General features: G+C 48.9%; 1 protein-coding gene across 4 annotated transcripts in view; it reads left to right on the top strand.

Moving 5' to 3' along the window:
* LOC137332605 (ran-binding protein 17-like) overlaps positions 1–18,149 on the top strand; it is a 686,121-nt gene that overhangs the window by 227,194 nt on the left and 440,778 nt on the right. For all 4 annotated transcript variants that reach the window (XM_067996561.1, XM_067996562.1, XM_067996559.1 and 1 more), the window contains one exon: positions 14,690–14,825. In XM_067996561.1, coding sequence (XP_067852662.1) covers positions 14,690–14,825 — 136 coding nt within the window. The remainder of the gene's footprint in view (positions 1–14,689; positions 14,826–18,149) is intronic.

Here is an 18,149-nt window from a genome sequence, read left to right as displayed (position 1 = left end):
GATTTGTTTTTGGGGTGTGGATAAAGCTGGCAAGGCTGCATTTATTACTTATTTACCCTATGGACATTAATAGTTAACCACGTAATTTGGGACTGGAGTCAGGGTGGCTAGTTCCGCGGGCTGGGGTGGCTAGTTCCGCGGGCCGGGGTGGCTCGTTCCGCGGGCCGGGGTGGCTAGTTCCGCGGGCCGGGGTGGCCAGTTCCGCGGGCCGGGGTGGCCCGTTCCGCGGGCCGGGGTGGCTCGTTCCGCGGGCCGGGGTGGCCCGTTCCGCGGGCCGGGGTGGCCAGTTCCGCGGGCCGGGGTGGCCAGTTCCGCGGGCCGGGGTGGCCAGTTCCGCGGGCCGGGGTGGCCAGTTCCGCGGGCCGGGGTGGCCAGTTCCGCGGGCCGGGGTGGCCAGTTCCGCGGGCCGGGGTGGCCAGTTCCGCGGGCCGGGGTGGCCAGTTCCGCGGGCCGGGGTGGCCAGTTCCGCGGGCCGGGGTGGCTAGTTCTGAAGGATGTCAGTAACCAGTTAGGTTTTGATGTGTGGCAGCTTTCATTTTTACTGATGCTGGTCTGCAAATGACCAGATTTATTGAACTAAATTTCACAACTTGCCATGATGGGATTTCAACTCAACGACTCCTGAGTTGCTCGTCCAGTACCACAACAATGAAGTTACCAGACCCACTGGTTTGCGTTTGCATGCAGTTCCACACCTTGGCCACGAGATGGCTCCGCACCAATGCATTTGATCAAACCCAATGTCTGAATATGAAATGATGCGCAGGTTATTTTGGAAATATAATTATTGTTATTAATCTAATGATTTAAAAATTCTGTTTTGTTCTCACGAACAGATGCTTCCTGATGTGTAAACTGTTAACTCTCTCAACAAATTTTACACCAGGCACTCGGATGCTGGCCACCTTGCCCCAGCTGTCGTTCATCAGTGAAGTTGCGTTCCGTGAATATAAAGTGCTTTAACCCTAATTACCCCTCGTGAGCCCACCGTCCTTCATGTATCGTCTCCACAAAAGCAATACATACAGCTCCTGTGGCCCCACTTTCAAAACATTAGCTTGCGAGGGAAAGTTGTTTGGCATGACCACCTCCCCCTCACCGACCAAGTTGTCCCCTCACCTATGAGAGGTTTTGCTGCCCCCTTGCACTGAGAGGAGGGGAGGAGAAGAGGACGGGGAATCGGGGGGATAAGTGGAAAGGGAGGACAGGAGGGGAAAAAGGGAGAGCTGAGCAGCGGGAGGAGAGGGATGGGGAGAAGGAAGGCAATGTGAGGAGGATTGAAGGAAGAATTAGAGGAGTGGGAGGGAGTGCAGGAACAGAGATCACATACACATCTTTGAAGGTGGCAGGACAAGTTGATAAGGTTGTTAAAAAAGCATGCAGGATCCTGGGCTTTATAAATAGAGGCATGGAGTACAAAAGCCAGGAAGTTATGCAAAACTTTTATAAATCAATGGTTAGGCCTCAGCTGGAGTATTGTGTTCAATTCTGGGCACCACACTTTAGGAAGGATGTCAAAACCTTGGAGTGGGTGCAGAGGAGATTTACTGGAATGGTACCAGGGATGAGGGACTTCAGTTACATGGAGAGATTAGAGAAGCTGGGATTATTCTTCTTAGAGCAGAGAAGGTTAGAGGAAATATAATAGAGGTGTATCAGGTTATTTTGATAGAGTAAATAGGGAAAAACTGTTCCAACTGGCAGGAGGATCAGTAATCAGAAGACACGGATTTAAGATGACAGCCAAAAAAACCAAGGCGGGAGATAAAGACTTTTTTTCACGCAGCGACTTATGTTGATCTGGAATTCGCTGCCTGAAAGGGTGGTGGAAGCAGATTCAATAGTAACTTTCAAAAGGGAATTGAATAAATACTTGAAGAGGAAAAATTTGCAGGGCTATGGGGAAAGAGCAGAGGAGTGGGACTAATTGGATAGCTCGTTCAAAGAGCCGGCACTGACACAATGGGCCGAATGGCGGCCTCCTGTGCCATATGAGTCTATGGAACAAAGAGCTGCAGGAAAGAAACAATCTCACTGTGGGGAGGGAAGAGTTGGTAATCATCTTCATTGGGAAGAGGGCACTTGGTCTCGGTTCACCGTGTGCAATGCCACAGGAGATGGATTAATTAAAAATAATCATCCCCAAATGCAAAATAGAAAGTATTTTTCAATTAAATTGAGCAAATACCTATTTGTAGGTAAATAAATTGCAATGCTCATGTTCATTGTAAAATCTAAAAACGCTAGAAAATACACCAAGTAAAGTATGTTTAAAAAAGTCTGAATTTTGTGGGAGGCCACACCCTTAAAGTCCCTAGGAAACAGCTGTTGTGCCGTTAACACTTGTAAGCCCCCCCCCACATCAGATTTTCATGTCCTTATGTTTTATATTTCTCCAAAGTGAGTGAAGGAATGTCAGCTCAGTAGCACCACTACTGACCGAGCTGGCCGAGTCCTGAAGGACATAGCTGCCAGACTGGGCCTGCGGCAGGTGGTGAGCGAACCAACATGAGGGAAAAACTTACTTGACCTTGTCCTCACCAATCTGCCTGTCGCAGATGCATCTGTCCATGACAGTATTGGTAGGAATGACCACCGCACAGTCCTCGTGGAGACGAAGTCCCGTCTTTGCACTGAGGGCACCATCCAGTGTGTTGTGTGGCACTATCACCGTGCGAAATGGGATAGATTCAGAACAGATCTAGCAGCTCAAAACTGGGCATCCATGAGGTGCTCTGGGCCATCAGCAGCAGCAGAATTGTATTCCAGCACAATCTGTAACCTCATGGCCCGGCATATTCCTCACTCTACCATTACCAATAAGCCAGGGGATCAACCCTGGTTCAATGAGAAGTGCAGAAGAGCATGCCAGGAGCAGCACCAGGCATACTAAAAATGAGGTGCCAACCTGGTGAAGCTACAACTCAGGACTACATGCATGCTAAACAGCGGAAGCAACATGCTATAGACAAAGCTAAGCGATTCCACAACCAACAGATCACATCCAGTCGTGAATGGTGGTGGACAATTAAACAACTAACGGGAGGAGGAGGCTCTGCAAACATCCCCATCCTCAATGATGGTGGAGTCCAGCACGTGATCCATCTCGGCCTCCTCTCGATATCCCCACCATCACAGAAGCCAGTCTTCAGCCAATTCGATTCACTCCACGTGATATCAAGAAACGGCTGAGTGCACTGGATACAGCAAAGGCTATGGGCCCCGACAACATCCCTGCTGTAGTGCTGAAGACTTGTGCTCCAGAACAAACTGCTCCTCTAGCCAAGCTGTTCCAGTACAGCTACAATACTGACATCTACCCGACAATGTGGAAAATTGCCCAGGTATGTCCTGTTCACAGAAAGCAGGACAAATCCAATCCGGCCAATTACAGCCCCATCAGTCTACTCTCAATCATCAGCAAAGTGATGGAAGGTGTCGTCGACAGTGCTATCAAGCGGCACTTACTCACCAATAACCTGCTCACCGATGCTCAGTTTGGGTTCCGCCAGGACAACTCGGCTCCAGACCTCATTACAGCATTGGTCCAAACATGGACAAAAGAGCTGAATTCCAGAGGTGAGGTGAGAGTGACTGCCCTTGACATCAAGGCAGCATTTGACCGAGTGTGGCACCAAGGAGCCCTAGTAAAATTGAAGTCAATGGGAATCAGGGGAAAAACTCTCCAGTGGCTGGAGTCATACCTAGCACAAAGGAAGATGGTAGTGATTGTTGGAGGCCAATCATCTCAGCCCCAGGGCATTGCTGCAGGAGTTCCTCAGGGCAGTGTCCTCAGCTCAACCATCTTCAGCTGCTTCATCAATGACCTTCCCTCCATCATAAGGTCAGAAATGGGATGTTCGCTGATGATTGCACAGTGTTCAGTTCCATTCGCAACCCCTCAGATAATGAAGCAGACCGAGCCCACATGCAGCAAGACCTGGACAACATCCAGGCTTGGGCTCATAAGTGGCAAGTAACATTTGCGCCAGACAAGTGCCAGGCAATGACCATCTCCAACAAGAGAGAGTCTAACCACCTCCCCTTGACATTCAACGGCATCACCATCGCCGAATCCCCCACCATCAACATCCTGGGGGTCACCATTGACCAGAAACTTAACTGGACCAGTCATATAAATACTGTGGCTACAAGAGTAGATCAGAGGCTGGGTATTCTGCGGCGAGTGACTCACCTCCTGACTCCCCAAAGCCTTCCCACCATCTACAAGGCACAAGTCAGGAGTGTGATGGAATATTCTCCGCTTGCTTGGATGAGTACAGCTCCAACAACACTCAAGAAGCTTGACACCATCCAGGACAAAGCAGCCCGCTTGATTGGCACCCCATCAACCACCCTAAACATTCACTCCCTTCACCACCGGCCCACCGTGGCTGCAGTGTGTACCATCCACAGGATGCACGGCAGCAACTCGCCAAGGCTTCTTCGACAGCAGCTCCCAAACCCACGACCTCTACCACCTAGAAGGAGAAGAGCAGCAGGCACATGGGAACATCACCACCTGCACGTTCCCCTCCAAGTCACACACCATCCCGACTTGGAAATATATCGCCGTTCCTTCATCGTCGCTGGGTCAAAATCCTGGAACTCCCTTCCTAACAGCACTGTTGGAGAACCGTCACCACACGGACTGCAGCGGTTCAAGAAGGCGGCTCACCACCACCTTCTCAAGGGCAATTAGGGATGGGCAATAAATGCCAGCCTCGCCAGCGACACCCACATCCCATGAACAAATAAAAAAAAAAGCTTACAGCTTACGGTAAATGCCCATGCCCCACTGCACTTTCAGTGGAATTTATTGATTTCACTTGTCATGGAATTATATTCAGGGCTGAGCTCGGGTTGTTGCTTATTTGGGGGCTGTGTCAGCTTTTGGTAGATTCTCGGTTGGCCTGTATGAGCAGGGGAAGAGAAAAAATGGGAGTGGAGCGAAGAATAAGCCAAGTTGACAATAATTGGCCTTCATGTCAAGGAACAGGGTGATAATTTGATTGTGAGGCTTGCCTGTAGACATAATGCACTGCAACTGGAGGATCCGATTCTCCCCTTTACTCTCCCCTCCTCTGCCTGATTCACCAAGCAGTTCCCATCTGGAGCAGTCGTTTAGCAGAGATGAAGTATTTCTCCAGAGCGGGGAGAACGAGGGGGTATAAGTCATCCTGCTGACAACACATGCATGCTTTAGGGAGGAGGTTTAATAAGGCAGCTGAAACTGGGGAATATAAAAAGGTCAGTTGCTTGGGATGCCATAGTTGGGTGCAATTGAAGTAGAATTTGGGTATGTTTACAACCGACTGTTTAAAAGCCGCTAATACAAACACAAAAAGGGTGGGTAGACTTTTGGCACGTGTTGCTGCCCACACCCCAATTTCTCCCCTTTCCTCTGTTCCTCTCCTGCAGGTGTTGACTCTTGTTCCTCCAGTACCTCACCCAAGTGACCAGTCTTCGTGTGTCAAATTTTGTTTGATTATGCTCCTGTGAAGTGCCTTGGGACATTTTACTATGTTAAAGCTCTATATAAATGCAAGGTGTTATAGTTGTAAACATTAAGCCAAATCCTGCTCTCACCCGATATCTACATATGTGCATTTCCACAAGGAGTCTAACACCTCCTTCTCGTGTGATAAATTTAACGGCAATTTCCATAAACAGGTTGAGTCTTTACTCTGCTGCATGAAGAGTCAACCACACTGGAGTCACATGTAGGGCAGACCAGATAGGGTGGCTGGTCCCTTCTCTGGGGGACGTTAGTGAGTTGGGGTTTTACAACAATCCAGCAGTTTTTGCGGTCAGTTTTTTTTCCGGCCCTCAAATTAGCAGATTTATTTAATTTGCTTTCCAACGTCCCAACTTGCCGTGATGGGATTTGAACTCATCACCTCTGGGTTGGTAATCCAGTCGCCATCACCACTAAAGTACTGCACCCTATTAATCTCACTTATGATAGTTTGGTTGCTGGAGAGTATGTATGATGCCTACTTCTCTTGTCAATTTGGATGATGGAAAATCTCACCACTTTGTACAGGATAAACTACTGTCCAGATTTATTTACAAATGAAGTGTTTCACAAAATAGGCAAGATGCTATTCAGCACAATCAAAAATTTAGCCTACGTGCAATTGGATTGACTGTTTAAAAAGATTCCAAAGTTCTTCCAGTTTCTCTTGGCAAACCCTTGATAAGACGCAGTCTCCACAAGTGCCAGTAATAAAGAAAGAGTTTGCATTTATGTAGCATCTTTCAAGTCCTTGGGATGTCCTAAGCGCTTCGCAGCCAATGAATTGCTTTTGAAGTGTGGTCACTATTGTGAAGGTAAATACGGCAGCCAATTTGCACACAGCAAGCCCCACAAACAGCAATGAGAGGAATGACCAGTTTGTCAGGCTTTGGTGGTGTTGGTTAGTTGAGGGATAAATATGAGCCAAGACTCCAGGAGAACTCCCCTACTCTTCTTCGAATAGTGCCACGGGATCTTTTACATCCATCTGAACAGGCATATGGGGCCTCGGTTTTGCATCTCATCCCAAAGACGGCACCTCCGACAGCACTGCACTGGAGTAGCAGCCTAGATTAAGTCCATGGAGTAAGGTTTGAACCTACGATCTTCTTAGCGATGAGAGTGCTACCATTGAGCCAAGGCTGACACTTGGGGGGTGATTTTAAACCTTGGGCGGGTTGGGGGTGGGTGGGAGTGGAAAATAGTTGTTTTTTTGGGTCGCAACCACAAAATTTTCGGACTTTGCATTCCCAGTGGGAAGCCTGTACTTTTAGGTGCCCACATTAAACCTGGAAAAAAACAAAACAACCCGTTCTTGGGGTTTAAAATCACCCCCTTGAGCTCTGTCCATTTTCTATATACATAATGGCAGCAATAAACATAAAGTGAAGAAGAGTTAGAAGCCTGACATTAATACACTGAATCTGTTTGACGTAGAAGCAGTCTCTCTGAAGTTTATGGCTAGAATGTGAGTGGATTAACATCTCCGTAAACCATGGGATGGTGGACTGGGAATTGTAACTCTTTCAGACATTTTAACAGATGAACATTTAACATAAGTGCTCTCCATCATCCTAAGAGTGACGAGAACTGATTGCATTACAGCCAGCCATATGTACTGGCCATCCACCAACCAACTTTGCCACCGACCTTCCAAAGATGAAGTTGATTGATGCCATTCTTGATACGGATTTATCTCCATTAAAATTTAATAAAATCGAGGGACAAAATTTTCCAGTTCTGTTGCTGTCCACATGAGCGCATTTCCATCTGGGATCACTGGATGGTCATCTGCACTGGGAACCCTGGGTCATGGCCCAGGGATACTTGGGCCAATTGGCTTAAATCCAGGACTTCCTGGTTTGTGTGGTTCAGCACCACACCAGGCAGTGCCGCTGTTTGGTGAGGGTTTTTATGAATGAGATTTTATTTCTATCAAACCACAACAAACATTCATCAGCATATGTACAAGCTTGCAAGTGTTCAAATAAATTTAAATATTGCAAAATAAGACACCAAACAGGAAGGAAATAAAGAGTGTGGTGAGGTTTTCTGAACCTGTTGAAAGAAGTAAAAAAAGAAGGAACTTGGTTAAATAGGGCCGCGTAGTGCCCATTTTTCAGGCGCTACGCGGTCACTTAAGGTTTGAAAATGGCCTCCAAGATTAATGCATACACTTCTGACGGGAAGTACACAGTGCCCCATCATGGTTTAGGATTTAACGCGCGCATGCCTATCGAACTCCAGCAACACGCGGAGCAGCGCTTTCATGCCTTAGCTCAGCGTGCAATGCTAAATTCAAGCCCCCGCTGCCATTTTCGAAGGTGCGATTCAATTGTACGCCCTTTGCTGACCTAGCTCATCAAAACATCATGAAGGACCTCCCACCAGTGATGTTTAAAGGGATCATGCAGGAGTCACAGGGTAAGTCACTATAATATTACTTTTGGCTGCCAAACGACTTATATGTGTTTTGGCTTAGTTCTAGGGCTGTTAATTAATTTACAGGGAGAGGTCTGGCTGCTCTTGCAGTCCTCTTCGTGTTATATCATTCAAATATTATTTTCCTACAGAAATGGGTGCCTGATAGGGCTACCTCTGGGAATAGTACATGACTGGGAGCATGAAGGAAGACATGGCAGGGCAGGACAAGCTGCCAGAAGGAGGAGAAGGAGCAGGGCACTCAGCAGCAGACCTTATCTGCAGAGAGTCTTCAGGGAGCACTTCTCCTACATTAATTTCAGTGAGGAGCAGTGTATGAGGCACCTTCCCTTCACAAAGGAGATTGTGAATGAGGTACGTCAGCTGCTGCAGCCACAACTGCAGCCTCAAAGCAGGACATGGACAGTACAGCCTATGGCTATCAAGGTCACCATTGCTCCAAACTTTTATGCAACAGGCTCCTTTCAGGCTGCATCAGGTGACATAAGCAACATATCGCAGTTCGCCGTGCACTGATGTATCAGGGAGGTCACCAAGCGAACACGTGCATCTCGTTCCCTATTGCCAAAGAGAAGCAGGAGGAAAGAGCATGAGGTTTCGCCTGCATGGCGGCTTCCCCTTGGTGCAAGGCTCCATTGACTACACGCACAACTCTGCAATCTTCTTCAATAGAATGGCATTCCACTCCCTCAACATCCAGCTGGTTTGCGACCACAGACAATGCATCATGCAGGTCTGTGCCCGCTATCCTGGCAGCAGTCACCACTCCTTTACTCTGCAGCAGTCCTCTGTGCCGCCTTTATTCCAACCAGCCCTCCAAGTTACAGGCTGGCTATTGGATAACAAGGGTTATCCCCTCCTGACTCATCTCATGACTCCTGTACGTGTACAGCAGGAGTATAATGAGAGTCATGCTGCCACAAGGAACATCATGGGCTCGATATTAGGAGGGCGGCGGGGGAGTAGATTGGGCACGTGGGTAACGCGCCCGGTGAAATCAGTCTGCCCTGCGCGCGATCACGGCCTAATTGGATCCACTTACCTGGTCTTCCGGGTTCCCCACTGTTGATCTGCGCGTCGGGCGGGCTGCGCATGCGCAGTAAGGTCTGTCAGCTGGAGGAACTCTATTTAAAGGGGCAGTCCTCCACTGATTGACGCTGCAACAAATAGGAAAAATTACAGCATGGAGCAGCCCAGGGGGAAGGCTGCTCCCAGGTTTAATGATGCCTCACTCCAGGTATCATTGGATGGGGTGAGGGGGAGGACAGAGATCTTCCACCCGGTGGGCGGGAGGAAGCGGCCTGCCTCTGCCACCAAGAAGGCCTGGCTCGAGGTGGCAAAGGAGGTCACCTGCACCACCAACATATCGCCCACCTGCATACAGTGCAGGACGTGCTGCAATGACCTCAGTAGGTCAGCCAAAGTGAGTACACTTACTCATTCCCCTACACTCCGTCTGCCACATCACCGCCCCCACCCCACATCTCCTTCTGAACTGCCAACACTACTCTGTCACATCACCCCTCACACCCACTCAAACCTCATCCTCATCTTACCTGCACTTACTCACCTCGCCAGTACTCATCCCGCCACTACCACTCAACCCAATCCTCACACAATCTCATGGCTCTATCTCATACTCACCCTCTCTTGCATCTCTTTCACGGTCAGCCTCACTCAACCTGCCACTACCTGTGCTGCAGCCACAGGGCATGCATCAGATATGTGCAGTAGGCAGCGAAAGGCAAACGTGTTGTGAGCATGAAGGGGATACACAATGGTGTTTGAGGGTTTGTTTTTACTTATATTTAATTTCTGACCAATTCACATCACACATTATATTGGCACCGCTACTGCCACGTCTTTGCAAATCTTGTCTGGTTTGTGCAATAATGCCCTTTCCTGAGGATCACAATGAAGACCCACACCTGATGCCACCCATTGTGTCACTGCAGAGTGGGTGTAGGTGTATTTTCAGGGCTCTTTTGTGCAGACGACTGAGAGACGTCGGCGATGTCCCCAGTGGCACCCTGGAAGGATGCGGAGGAGAAGTTGTTGAGGGCAGTGGTGACTTTGACAGCGACAGGTAAGAAGATGGTGCTCGGGCCAGCCGGGAGCAGCTCGGCACCAAGGAGGCTGCAGATGTCCATGACAACATGTCGAGTGACCCTGAGCCTCTGTGTGCACTGCTGCTCAGAGAGGTCCAGGAAGCTGAGCCTCGGTCGGTGGACCCTGTGGCGAGGGTAGTGCCCTCTGCGAAGCATCTCTCTCTGCGGTTGCCCTCCCTCCTGCTGTGCAGGTGGATGTGTCACAACACTGTGTTGTGGGGCTCCACTTGTCAGAGGTGGACGGCGAGGCTGGTGATGCTGTTCGCCCTCCGAGGAGGTCATGACTGCAGCTATGGCGGCCCCCATCCGGAGGATGTACATCTGAGGGGGTCTGCAAGGTAGGTACATGTGTCTGGACACCGGGGTAAGTGTGCAAGTTGGTGAATTTTATTGTTAGGAGGAGGGTGGTGGAGGCCAAACTTTGTCCAAAGTGACAGAGTGGCCTCCTGCAATGAGTGAGGGTCTCCCCCCGCCACCTGTCAAATGGACCTTTGCAGCTGCCACAGGCTGAAAGCTGCAACACGTCCATTTGAACTGGGAGTGTTTCCCCCAGTACGGGAAACAGTCCCAGTTGTTTGTAAAATCCCACCCCTCCTGAAATATTCCCTTAATCAGGTCTGTTAACGACCTGAAATAGCAGAATAAATACTGTTAAGTGGCACCCCACCGGCTTTAATTGCCGGCGGGAATCCTACATGCGGGGGCTGCGGCGCACGTCAGCGCGTCTGTGGGGAACCCGGAAGTGGGCGGGTTGGAGCTGGGCTCCCGACCTGCTCCAGGATTCCCCGATTTTCGGAGCCCCCCCCGCCAGGAACGCACCCGATAGCGGGTGCTAATATCGAGCCCCATATAGCAGACAATCGGGGTCCTCAGACAATGCTTCTGCTGTAGTACAAGGCTGTGTGGGTTTCGAGATTTATGATTGTCTGCTGCCTGCTGCACAACTTCGCCATCATGAGGGAGCAGCCCGTGCCACCACCTGTCACCTATCAAACTGAGGAGGAGGTGCATGAAGAGGAAGTGGAGGAGGAGGAGGAAGAGAGGCAGTAACCTCGACAGTCCCTTTCTGCCAGGCCTCTGAGATCAGTTCACTGAGGAGTGTTTCCACTGAACTCAGGTACCTCCCATTCACCAGCAGTCTGACACTCCTTATCTTTCCTCTTTCAATAACCATCACATTGTCCTCTTTCTCTCAACAGATATTGGCACCACCCTCACCTGACTGCAGACATAAAAAACACCAGATGTAAAGTCAAATCAAAATTTATCAAAATAATCATTGCATTATGCATACAAAATGAAACAAATGACCTTGTGCATTCCCTTAGTGCCTGTCTTTCGTGTACCTTTCCCTATCCTGGTGCTCCTACGAGGTGCTGCCCCAGTGGCTGGAGCTTGGGAGGTGGAAGGCTGCTGAGCTTCCATTGAGGCGACTGCAGATGACCTTGGAGGACGACCTCGAGCAGCTCTGGGCCTATAGGGCCCGGCTGCAGACTGCACCATCTCGGCCTGGGCTGCAGCAGTCTGGGCCGGCTGGCTGAGGGACACCAGTAAGGGCACTGGCGGAGTGTCTGGTGGGGGAGCAGGCATGCTGTCATCCTGAGAGAGGACAGCAAGTGCCTCTCCCATGGAGCCAAGGCCACTCTCCTGGGGCGGAGCCTCAGCAATCCGAGGGCTCTGTTGGAGAATAGATTGCTGGACTGATGTGAATCCCTGGAAGCCCCTTTCAACAATGGTTCCCAGAACTTCCATGGCAGCAGTTTGAGTTGTGATGGAAGCTGTCAGATTGGTCATCAGACGCTGCATCATGGTGGGTTCCACAGCTGTGCTGATGGAAGTGACCACCCATCCCACGTTGGAAAGGATGGGCTCCAAGCTCTGCTCAAAGCCCTGTGCTAAGTTGGAGGTGGACCCCCCCCATGCTGCTTGTCATTGTGTGCAAGCTCACCGGCAGGCGTCCCAGTGCACCAGGCATTTCTTGGTGTAAGCCCATGAGCCGCCTTCTGTAACCTGGCCCATCAAAGTCATCATCTGAGTCCTCTGCAGCAGAACTAGTGTGTGACCTCATGAACTTGTGAACTAGTGTGTGACCTCATGAACTTGTGAACTAGTGTGTGACCTCATGAACTTTTGAACTAGTGTATGACCTCATGAACTTGTGAACTAGTGTATGACCTCGCCCTCCGGCGAGCTGGCAACTGTGATGTCCTTTCCCCCGTCCTGGCTACTGCGCACTTGTGCCCAGTGACTCACCACGTGCAGATCCCACCTCTGTCCTATCCTCTAAACTCCGCGCAGTGTTAGTCTCTGAGCTGGTGGCTGCGAGAGTGAGATCAAGGGATGGGACATCTTCATAATCACTCTCTTCCTCTTCCTCCACTGGCTGAGGAGCTTCTACTTCTCGGGGATGTGAAATGAAACAGGGACAAGGGTTGGGTTGTGGTGTGGGGAGAGGAGAGGAGAGAGGAAGAAGTGCGTGCTGACACCGTCTGAGCTTCTCATTCAGAGTGTGTGGGGTGAGGGAGAAGTGAGAAGGAGGATGATGTTCGTAGAAACCCTGATCAGCGATCCCTCCGGTGTCGCCAGTGGCCTCTGCCTCTGCCATACCCCTTCCCATGATTGATAGGACGGTCTCCTCCAGGGGGGGTGAGTACGTGAAGCTGTACTGATCCTCCACCAGTTACAGTCCGCTGCCTCCTGTTATGTCCCACTTTCTCCTGCAAGAAAGAGGGAAGAGTGTTAATGAGCGTCCTACGATATGCCTGGGTGATGTGGCTGTCATGGTTGAATAGCTGGCTGTGTGTGTGTGTGTGTGTGTGTGTGAAATGTGAGTTGTGGGTGTGAAGTTTTCTATAGTTCTAAGCGTGAAGTGGTCAGGTTAAGCATATGAATTGAAGTGTTCAGTGCCGATTGATAAAGATTGTAGGCAGGTGGGGAGTGGGGGTGAAGTGAAGTCAGTATTTGAGAAGGCTAATGGTGCAGCTGTTATGAGATGCCATTTGAAGATTGATCTCACCTTGACGACTCTTGTTAGATCATTGAACTTCTTTTGATACTGCATCCTGGGTCGAGGAACCATGCTCCTTGCATTCCCCTCTTCTGCCACCTCCTCCCACTGCCTCCTCACCATGTGCCTGGAAGGTTTCCTGACCCAAAGTGGATACAGGATATCCCTCCTCCTCCTCCTCCTCTCTACCTCCTGCACCAAGGCCTCCAGTGCAGCGTCTGAGAACCATGGTGCCTGCTTTCGGCCGCCTTCTGCCATTCTTAACCATATATGAAGAGGTTCCTGCCTTCAGCTCCATATGCAGCCACAATGCACCTCCCCTTTAAGAGGTGCTGGCACCTTTAAATGGCACTGTTCACTAACCATATTGGATCCCCTCCTGATATGTGCAGCCAATCAACAGCATGGGTAGTGCTGGCTGCATGCATCAATCATTTAATCAGCTGGTATCACAAATTTAACCTGCTGCCTGCATCGCAATGAACGGGCGCAGGTTAATTGTGCATCACCATCTCTACACCCACACTATGGAATTTAACTCCCCTTGCATTTAAATGGCACCTTTCATGACCTCAGAACGTTCCAAAGCGTTGACTCTAGTGTTAAAGTTATGATGAAAGACTGGAGCTTTCCAGCCTGGAAAGGAGGATCTTGAAAGGTGATCTTATAAAGACTTATTAAGAATGAAAGACTTTCATTTCTATAGCGCCTTTCATGACCTCAGGCTGACCCAAAGCGCTTTACAGTTAGTGAAGTGCTTTTGAAGTGTAATAACTTGATGTAATATCGGAAATGTGACAGCCAATTTGCGCACAGCAAGGTCACACAAACAACAATTTGATAATGACCAACTATTGGTGTAGAAATTGGGCCGCATATCGCCCATTTGTCAGACGCTACACATCCTACTAAGGCCCCAAAATGGTGGGCAGAAAGCGCCGCTCCCAACCCCCATGATCGCCGTTCCCGACCCCCCCTCCCCATCGTCATTCCCGACCCCCCCTCCCCATCATCCCCCCCGACCCACCCTCCGCATCGCCCACCCGACTGCCCTCCCGGCGCCCCCCCCACCCCCGTGTTGTATCACTGCTCAACCCCGCCCCAACCCCCAGTCCCACTTACCTCAGGCAGCGGTCCGATTTTTCTTCACACTACATCCAGTCTTTGCTGGGTGTCACACCGAGCCAGCTCTACGACAGAGATCCGAAGCCCAATATCTCGGGAGTCTCAGACCTCACCATTCTGGTGTCCCATCCCCCGAGCACCCAAAAATGGGCACTCCCGAATTCCTAGGCCATTCTGTTCAAGTGATGTTAGTTGAGGCCAGTACACTGGGGGATACTCCCCCACTCTTCGAATAGTGCTATGGGACCTTTTACATCTACCTGAGAGGTCAGATGGGGCCTCAGTTTAACATCTCATCCGAAAGACGGCACCCATGACAGTGCAGCACTCCCTTAGTGTTACACTGGAGTATCAGCCTGGAATACGTGCCCAAGTCTCTGAGTGGGGCTTGAACCCACAACCTTCTGACTCAGAGGCGAGAGTGCTACCACTGAGCCACGACTGACTAATTGGTGTTAGAGTTTTAACGTCTTCTTTTCTTTTTAACAGTGTGTTTCAGCTGGTGAACCTGATAGACTCCAGGCTGCCACAGTCAGGAAATGAAAAAATCGAGCTTGCTATGCTTAGCTTCTTTGACCAGTTTCGTAAAACATACATTGGCGACCAGCTTCACAGATCCTCAAAGGTAGGCCGTTGGCTTCTGGTTGCATAGGCGTTATGGAATGCTTTACAGAACTCGGAGAGTCTGAAATGATCAACATGGAATGTAAGAAATCACTTCTACCCCACGTGATTTAGGAATGATGTCGCTGTTATAGAGACCTGGCAACAGGTCCAACTGTGTGTCGCATCGCTTCAACTTGGCAATGGCAATGTGGAAGCTAGATAAGTACATGAGGGAGAAAGTAATAGAAGGATATGCTGATAGAGTTGGACGAAGTAAAGTGGGAGGAAGCTCGTGTGGAGCATAAACACCGGCATAGACCTGTTGGGCCGAATTGTCTGATTCTGTGCTGTAAATTCTATATAATGGCTACGGTGCAATTTTAAAATATTGTTTTAACTTTCTTTCTCTTATCTCTTGTTTCTTCCTGCCAATTTCCTCTCTGAATTCGACTCCCCTCCTCCCCTGATGGTATTGGTTCTTTTCTGGGAATGGTTCCATGGACGCTGTTGACCACCCGGCCCCTCGCGCATGTGGCCATTATTCACATTTGGGAAGACAGGAAGTCTTGGCAGACTGTTCTTTCATGGGAGCATCCTGTTCTCACTCAACATTCACGTGACTGCACTTCCAGCAGGAGCTGCTCGATCGTGACCAGGAGCGAGCGCCTCGGCTGTGTTTTTTTTCTCTCCCTCCCTCCCTACCCTCCTTGCGCCTGGCCCAGGGGCACTGAGATAAATTCTAACACCTACTGTTGCCCCATCTAAGCTCATTTAACTTGGTACAAACCAGGAATCGAACATGGGATTTTGATGGTCTGTGTGGCTCAGCTACTCAATGGACAATGCTGGGAGAGTTAAACTTTTTAATAATGGCAAAGGCCCCACCTGTACTGGTGGTTTCTTCACTAGCCCTGGGCATGGAGCTCATTGTGAGCATGCTTGCAGGCATGATAATGCTCCACTATTCCTGCCCACAGAGTGAGACAGGTGTGGCATGTAAATCAGCAATGCTGACTCTGTTACTCCAAGCCCTACAGCATACCAGCTTCAGGCATCTTCAGAAGGGTTCACATTCTGGTCAAGTCTCATGAGGGACCATGTGGACTCTGGGTGAGGAGGATAACATCTAGCATATACAGCTAGATTGAGAACTACCAGCTTGCGAATCACATTTAGTCACCCTTGTACATAATATTTAAGTTGTTTGCATTTTCACGTGTTTTTAAAAAGGGGGAAGGAAAGTGTTGCAACGTTCCCTCATACGCTCCCCTTGTTGTTAATTTTTATTGAGGACACCAGAACTAACAGCTTCAGATGTTTGGATTGAGTTTCGGTGCTGCCATTTACTTTGGTGATGTTACGGGGTGTTACCGGAGAAATGAGTGTGAAGCTTTCTTGTGACATGTTAGTCACGCTGTCTCTGCTGTTTTTTAGTGCTTCAACAGATGATTGTCAACACAGCTTTAATAAGCTCCATTACCCTATAAAAAATTATGTGAAAACTAATAATGATTAGGCACAAAGGCTAACCCATTATATATCGGAACAGGAGTAGGCCATTTAGCCCCTCAAGCCTGTTCTGCCATTCAATGAGATCATAGCTGATCTGTGACCTAACTCCATATACCCATATGCCTTAGGCCCATATCCCCTAATACCTTTGGTTAACAAAAATCTATCAATCTCAGATTTAAAATTAACAATTGAGCTAGCATCAACTGCCATTTACCGCTGAGAGTTCCAAACTTCTCCCACCCTTTGCGTGTAGAAGTGTTTCCTAACTTCACTCCTGAAAATCCTGGCTCTAATTTTTAGTCTATGTCCCCTAGTACTAGACTCGCCAACCAGTGGAAATAGTTTCTCTCTATCTACCCTATCAGTTCCCCTTAATATCTTGAAAACTTTGTTCAAATCACCCCATAATCTTCTAAATCCCAGGGAATATTTATGGGGGAAGTAACTGTTGCCTTTCCCCTTGAGAAATTTTATGGGCTTTAATAAAAAATTATAGCACATGAACAATGATTATTTTCTCCTTCTGAACTCATATTCGAAGGAGATCGGAAGGAATTCTTTGGCTGTCTTTTTCTAGTGCTGTACTCTGGCGTTATCCATTGCAGTTGGCTTAATTTGCAGGCAGATTCCAGAGTGAGCTGAGCTGGGTAATGGAAGTCAGCTGCCGAAAGCAGTGCCACGTACCATAACTCTATGCTCAGGCCACTGTGTCTCGCTGCAACTCACGTGTGTAAAATAAAATACCAGCTCACTATTCCCAGAAAGAAATTGAGTATATCACTAATGTTTAGTATGTTGATAACCAGAGGACACAGATTTAAGATAATTGACAAAAGGACCAGGGGGGAGTTGAGGAGAAATTTTTTTATGCAGCGAGTTGTAATGATCTGGAATGCACTGCCTGTAAGGGTGTTTAGAAGCAGATTCAATAGTAACTTTCAAAAGAGAATTGGATAAATACTTGAAGGGAAAAAATTACAGGACCATGGGGAAAGAGCAGGGAAGTGGGACTAATTGGATAGCTCTTTCAAGGAGCTGGCACAGGCACAATGGGCCGAATGACCTGCTCCTGTGCTGTACCTACTGTGATACTATTTCCCCTGATTGGTGAATCAGTAGCTAGAGGGCATAAATTTACGATCATAACCAAAAGAATGAAGAGAGAGTTTAGGAGAAATTCTTTTATGCAAAGGGATGTTTGGACATGGAATGCCCTGTCAAAAGCAGTGGTAGAAGCAGAGTCCATATAGGGAAAAGGGAAGTAGATAAATATTTGAAGAAGAAAAATTTAAAGGGAACGGAGATCGGGCAAGGGATTGGGACTAAGTGGATCGCTTTTCCAGAGTGGATGTGATGGGCCGAATGGCCTCCTCCTGTGCAGTAACGCTCTTTGGAGGATCTGTGATTAGCTCTTCCTGTGGACTTCTGGACAAAGGTGCTACTGGTGTGATACCAAACCAAACAGGTTCCAAAAGGCCCCCGGGTCATTTGGTAATGTCAACTATTGGGGCACTAGAATAGGGCTTGATCCCTTTGGGCTGGGAATTCCTGATTGCTACCTAAAAATCGCTGCTGGAAAGTGCATGTCAGGTTCTGACTCCGCTGCAATGCCAAATATTGTAGAATAGCTCATCAGCATTTTCTAGACTTACACATAAAAAGTGGCCAGTTGGGTGAGGTACAGGAGAGCGGCTTGTGTCTGTGAAACAACGAGAGCCAGCACCTTCAGGGGAGTAGGAGAGAAAATGATCAAAAATAAAAATGAATGATTGTGGTGCAGTCAGTGCGAGTACTAAGTGATAGTTCATGTTGATCACTGGGGAAATGT

This window comes from Heptranchias perlo, chromosome 14 (genome assembly GCF_035084215.1).
Source record: "Heptranchias perlo isolate sHepPer1 chromosome 14, sHepPer1.hap1, whole genome shotgun sequence".
In the NCBI taxonomy this organism is placed as follows: Eukaryota; Metazoa; Chordata; class Chondrichthyes; order Hexanchiformes; family Hexanchidae; genus Heptranchias; species Heptranchias perlo.
Note: the sequence above shows the minus strand (reverse complement) of the source record. Positions and strands in the feature narration are given on the sequence as shown.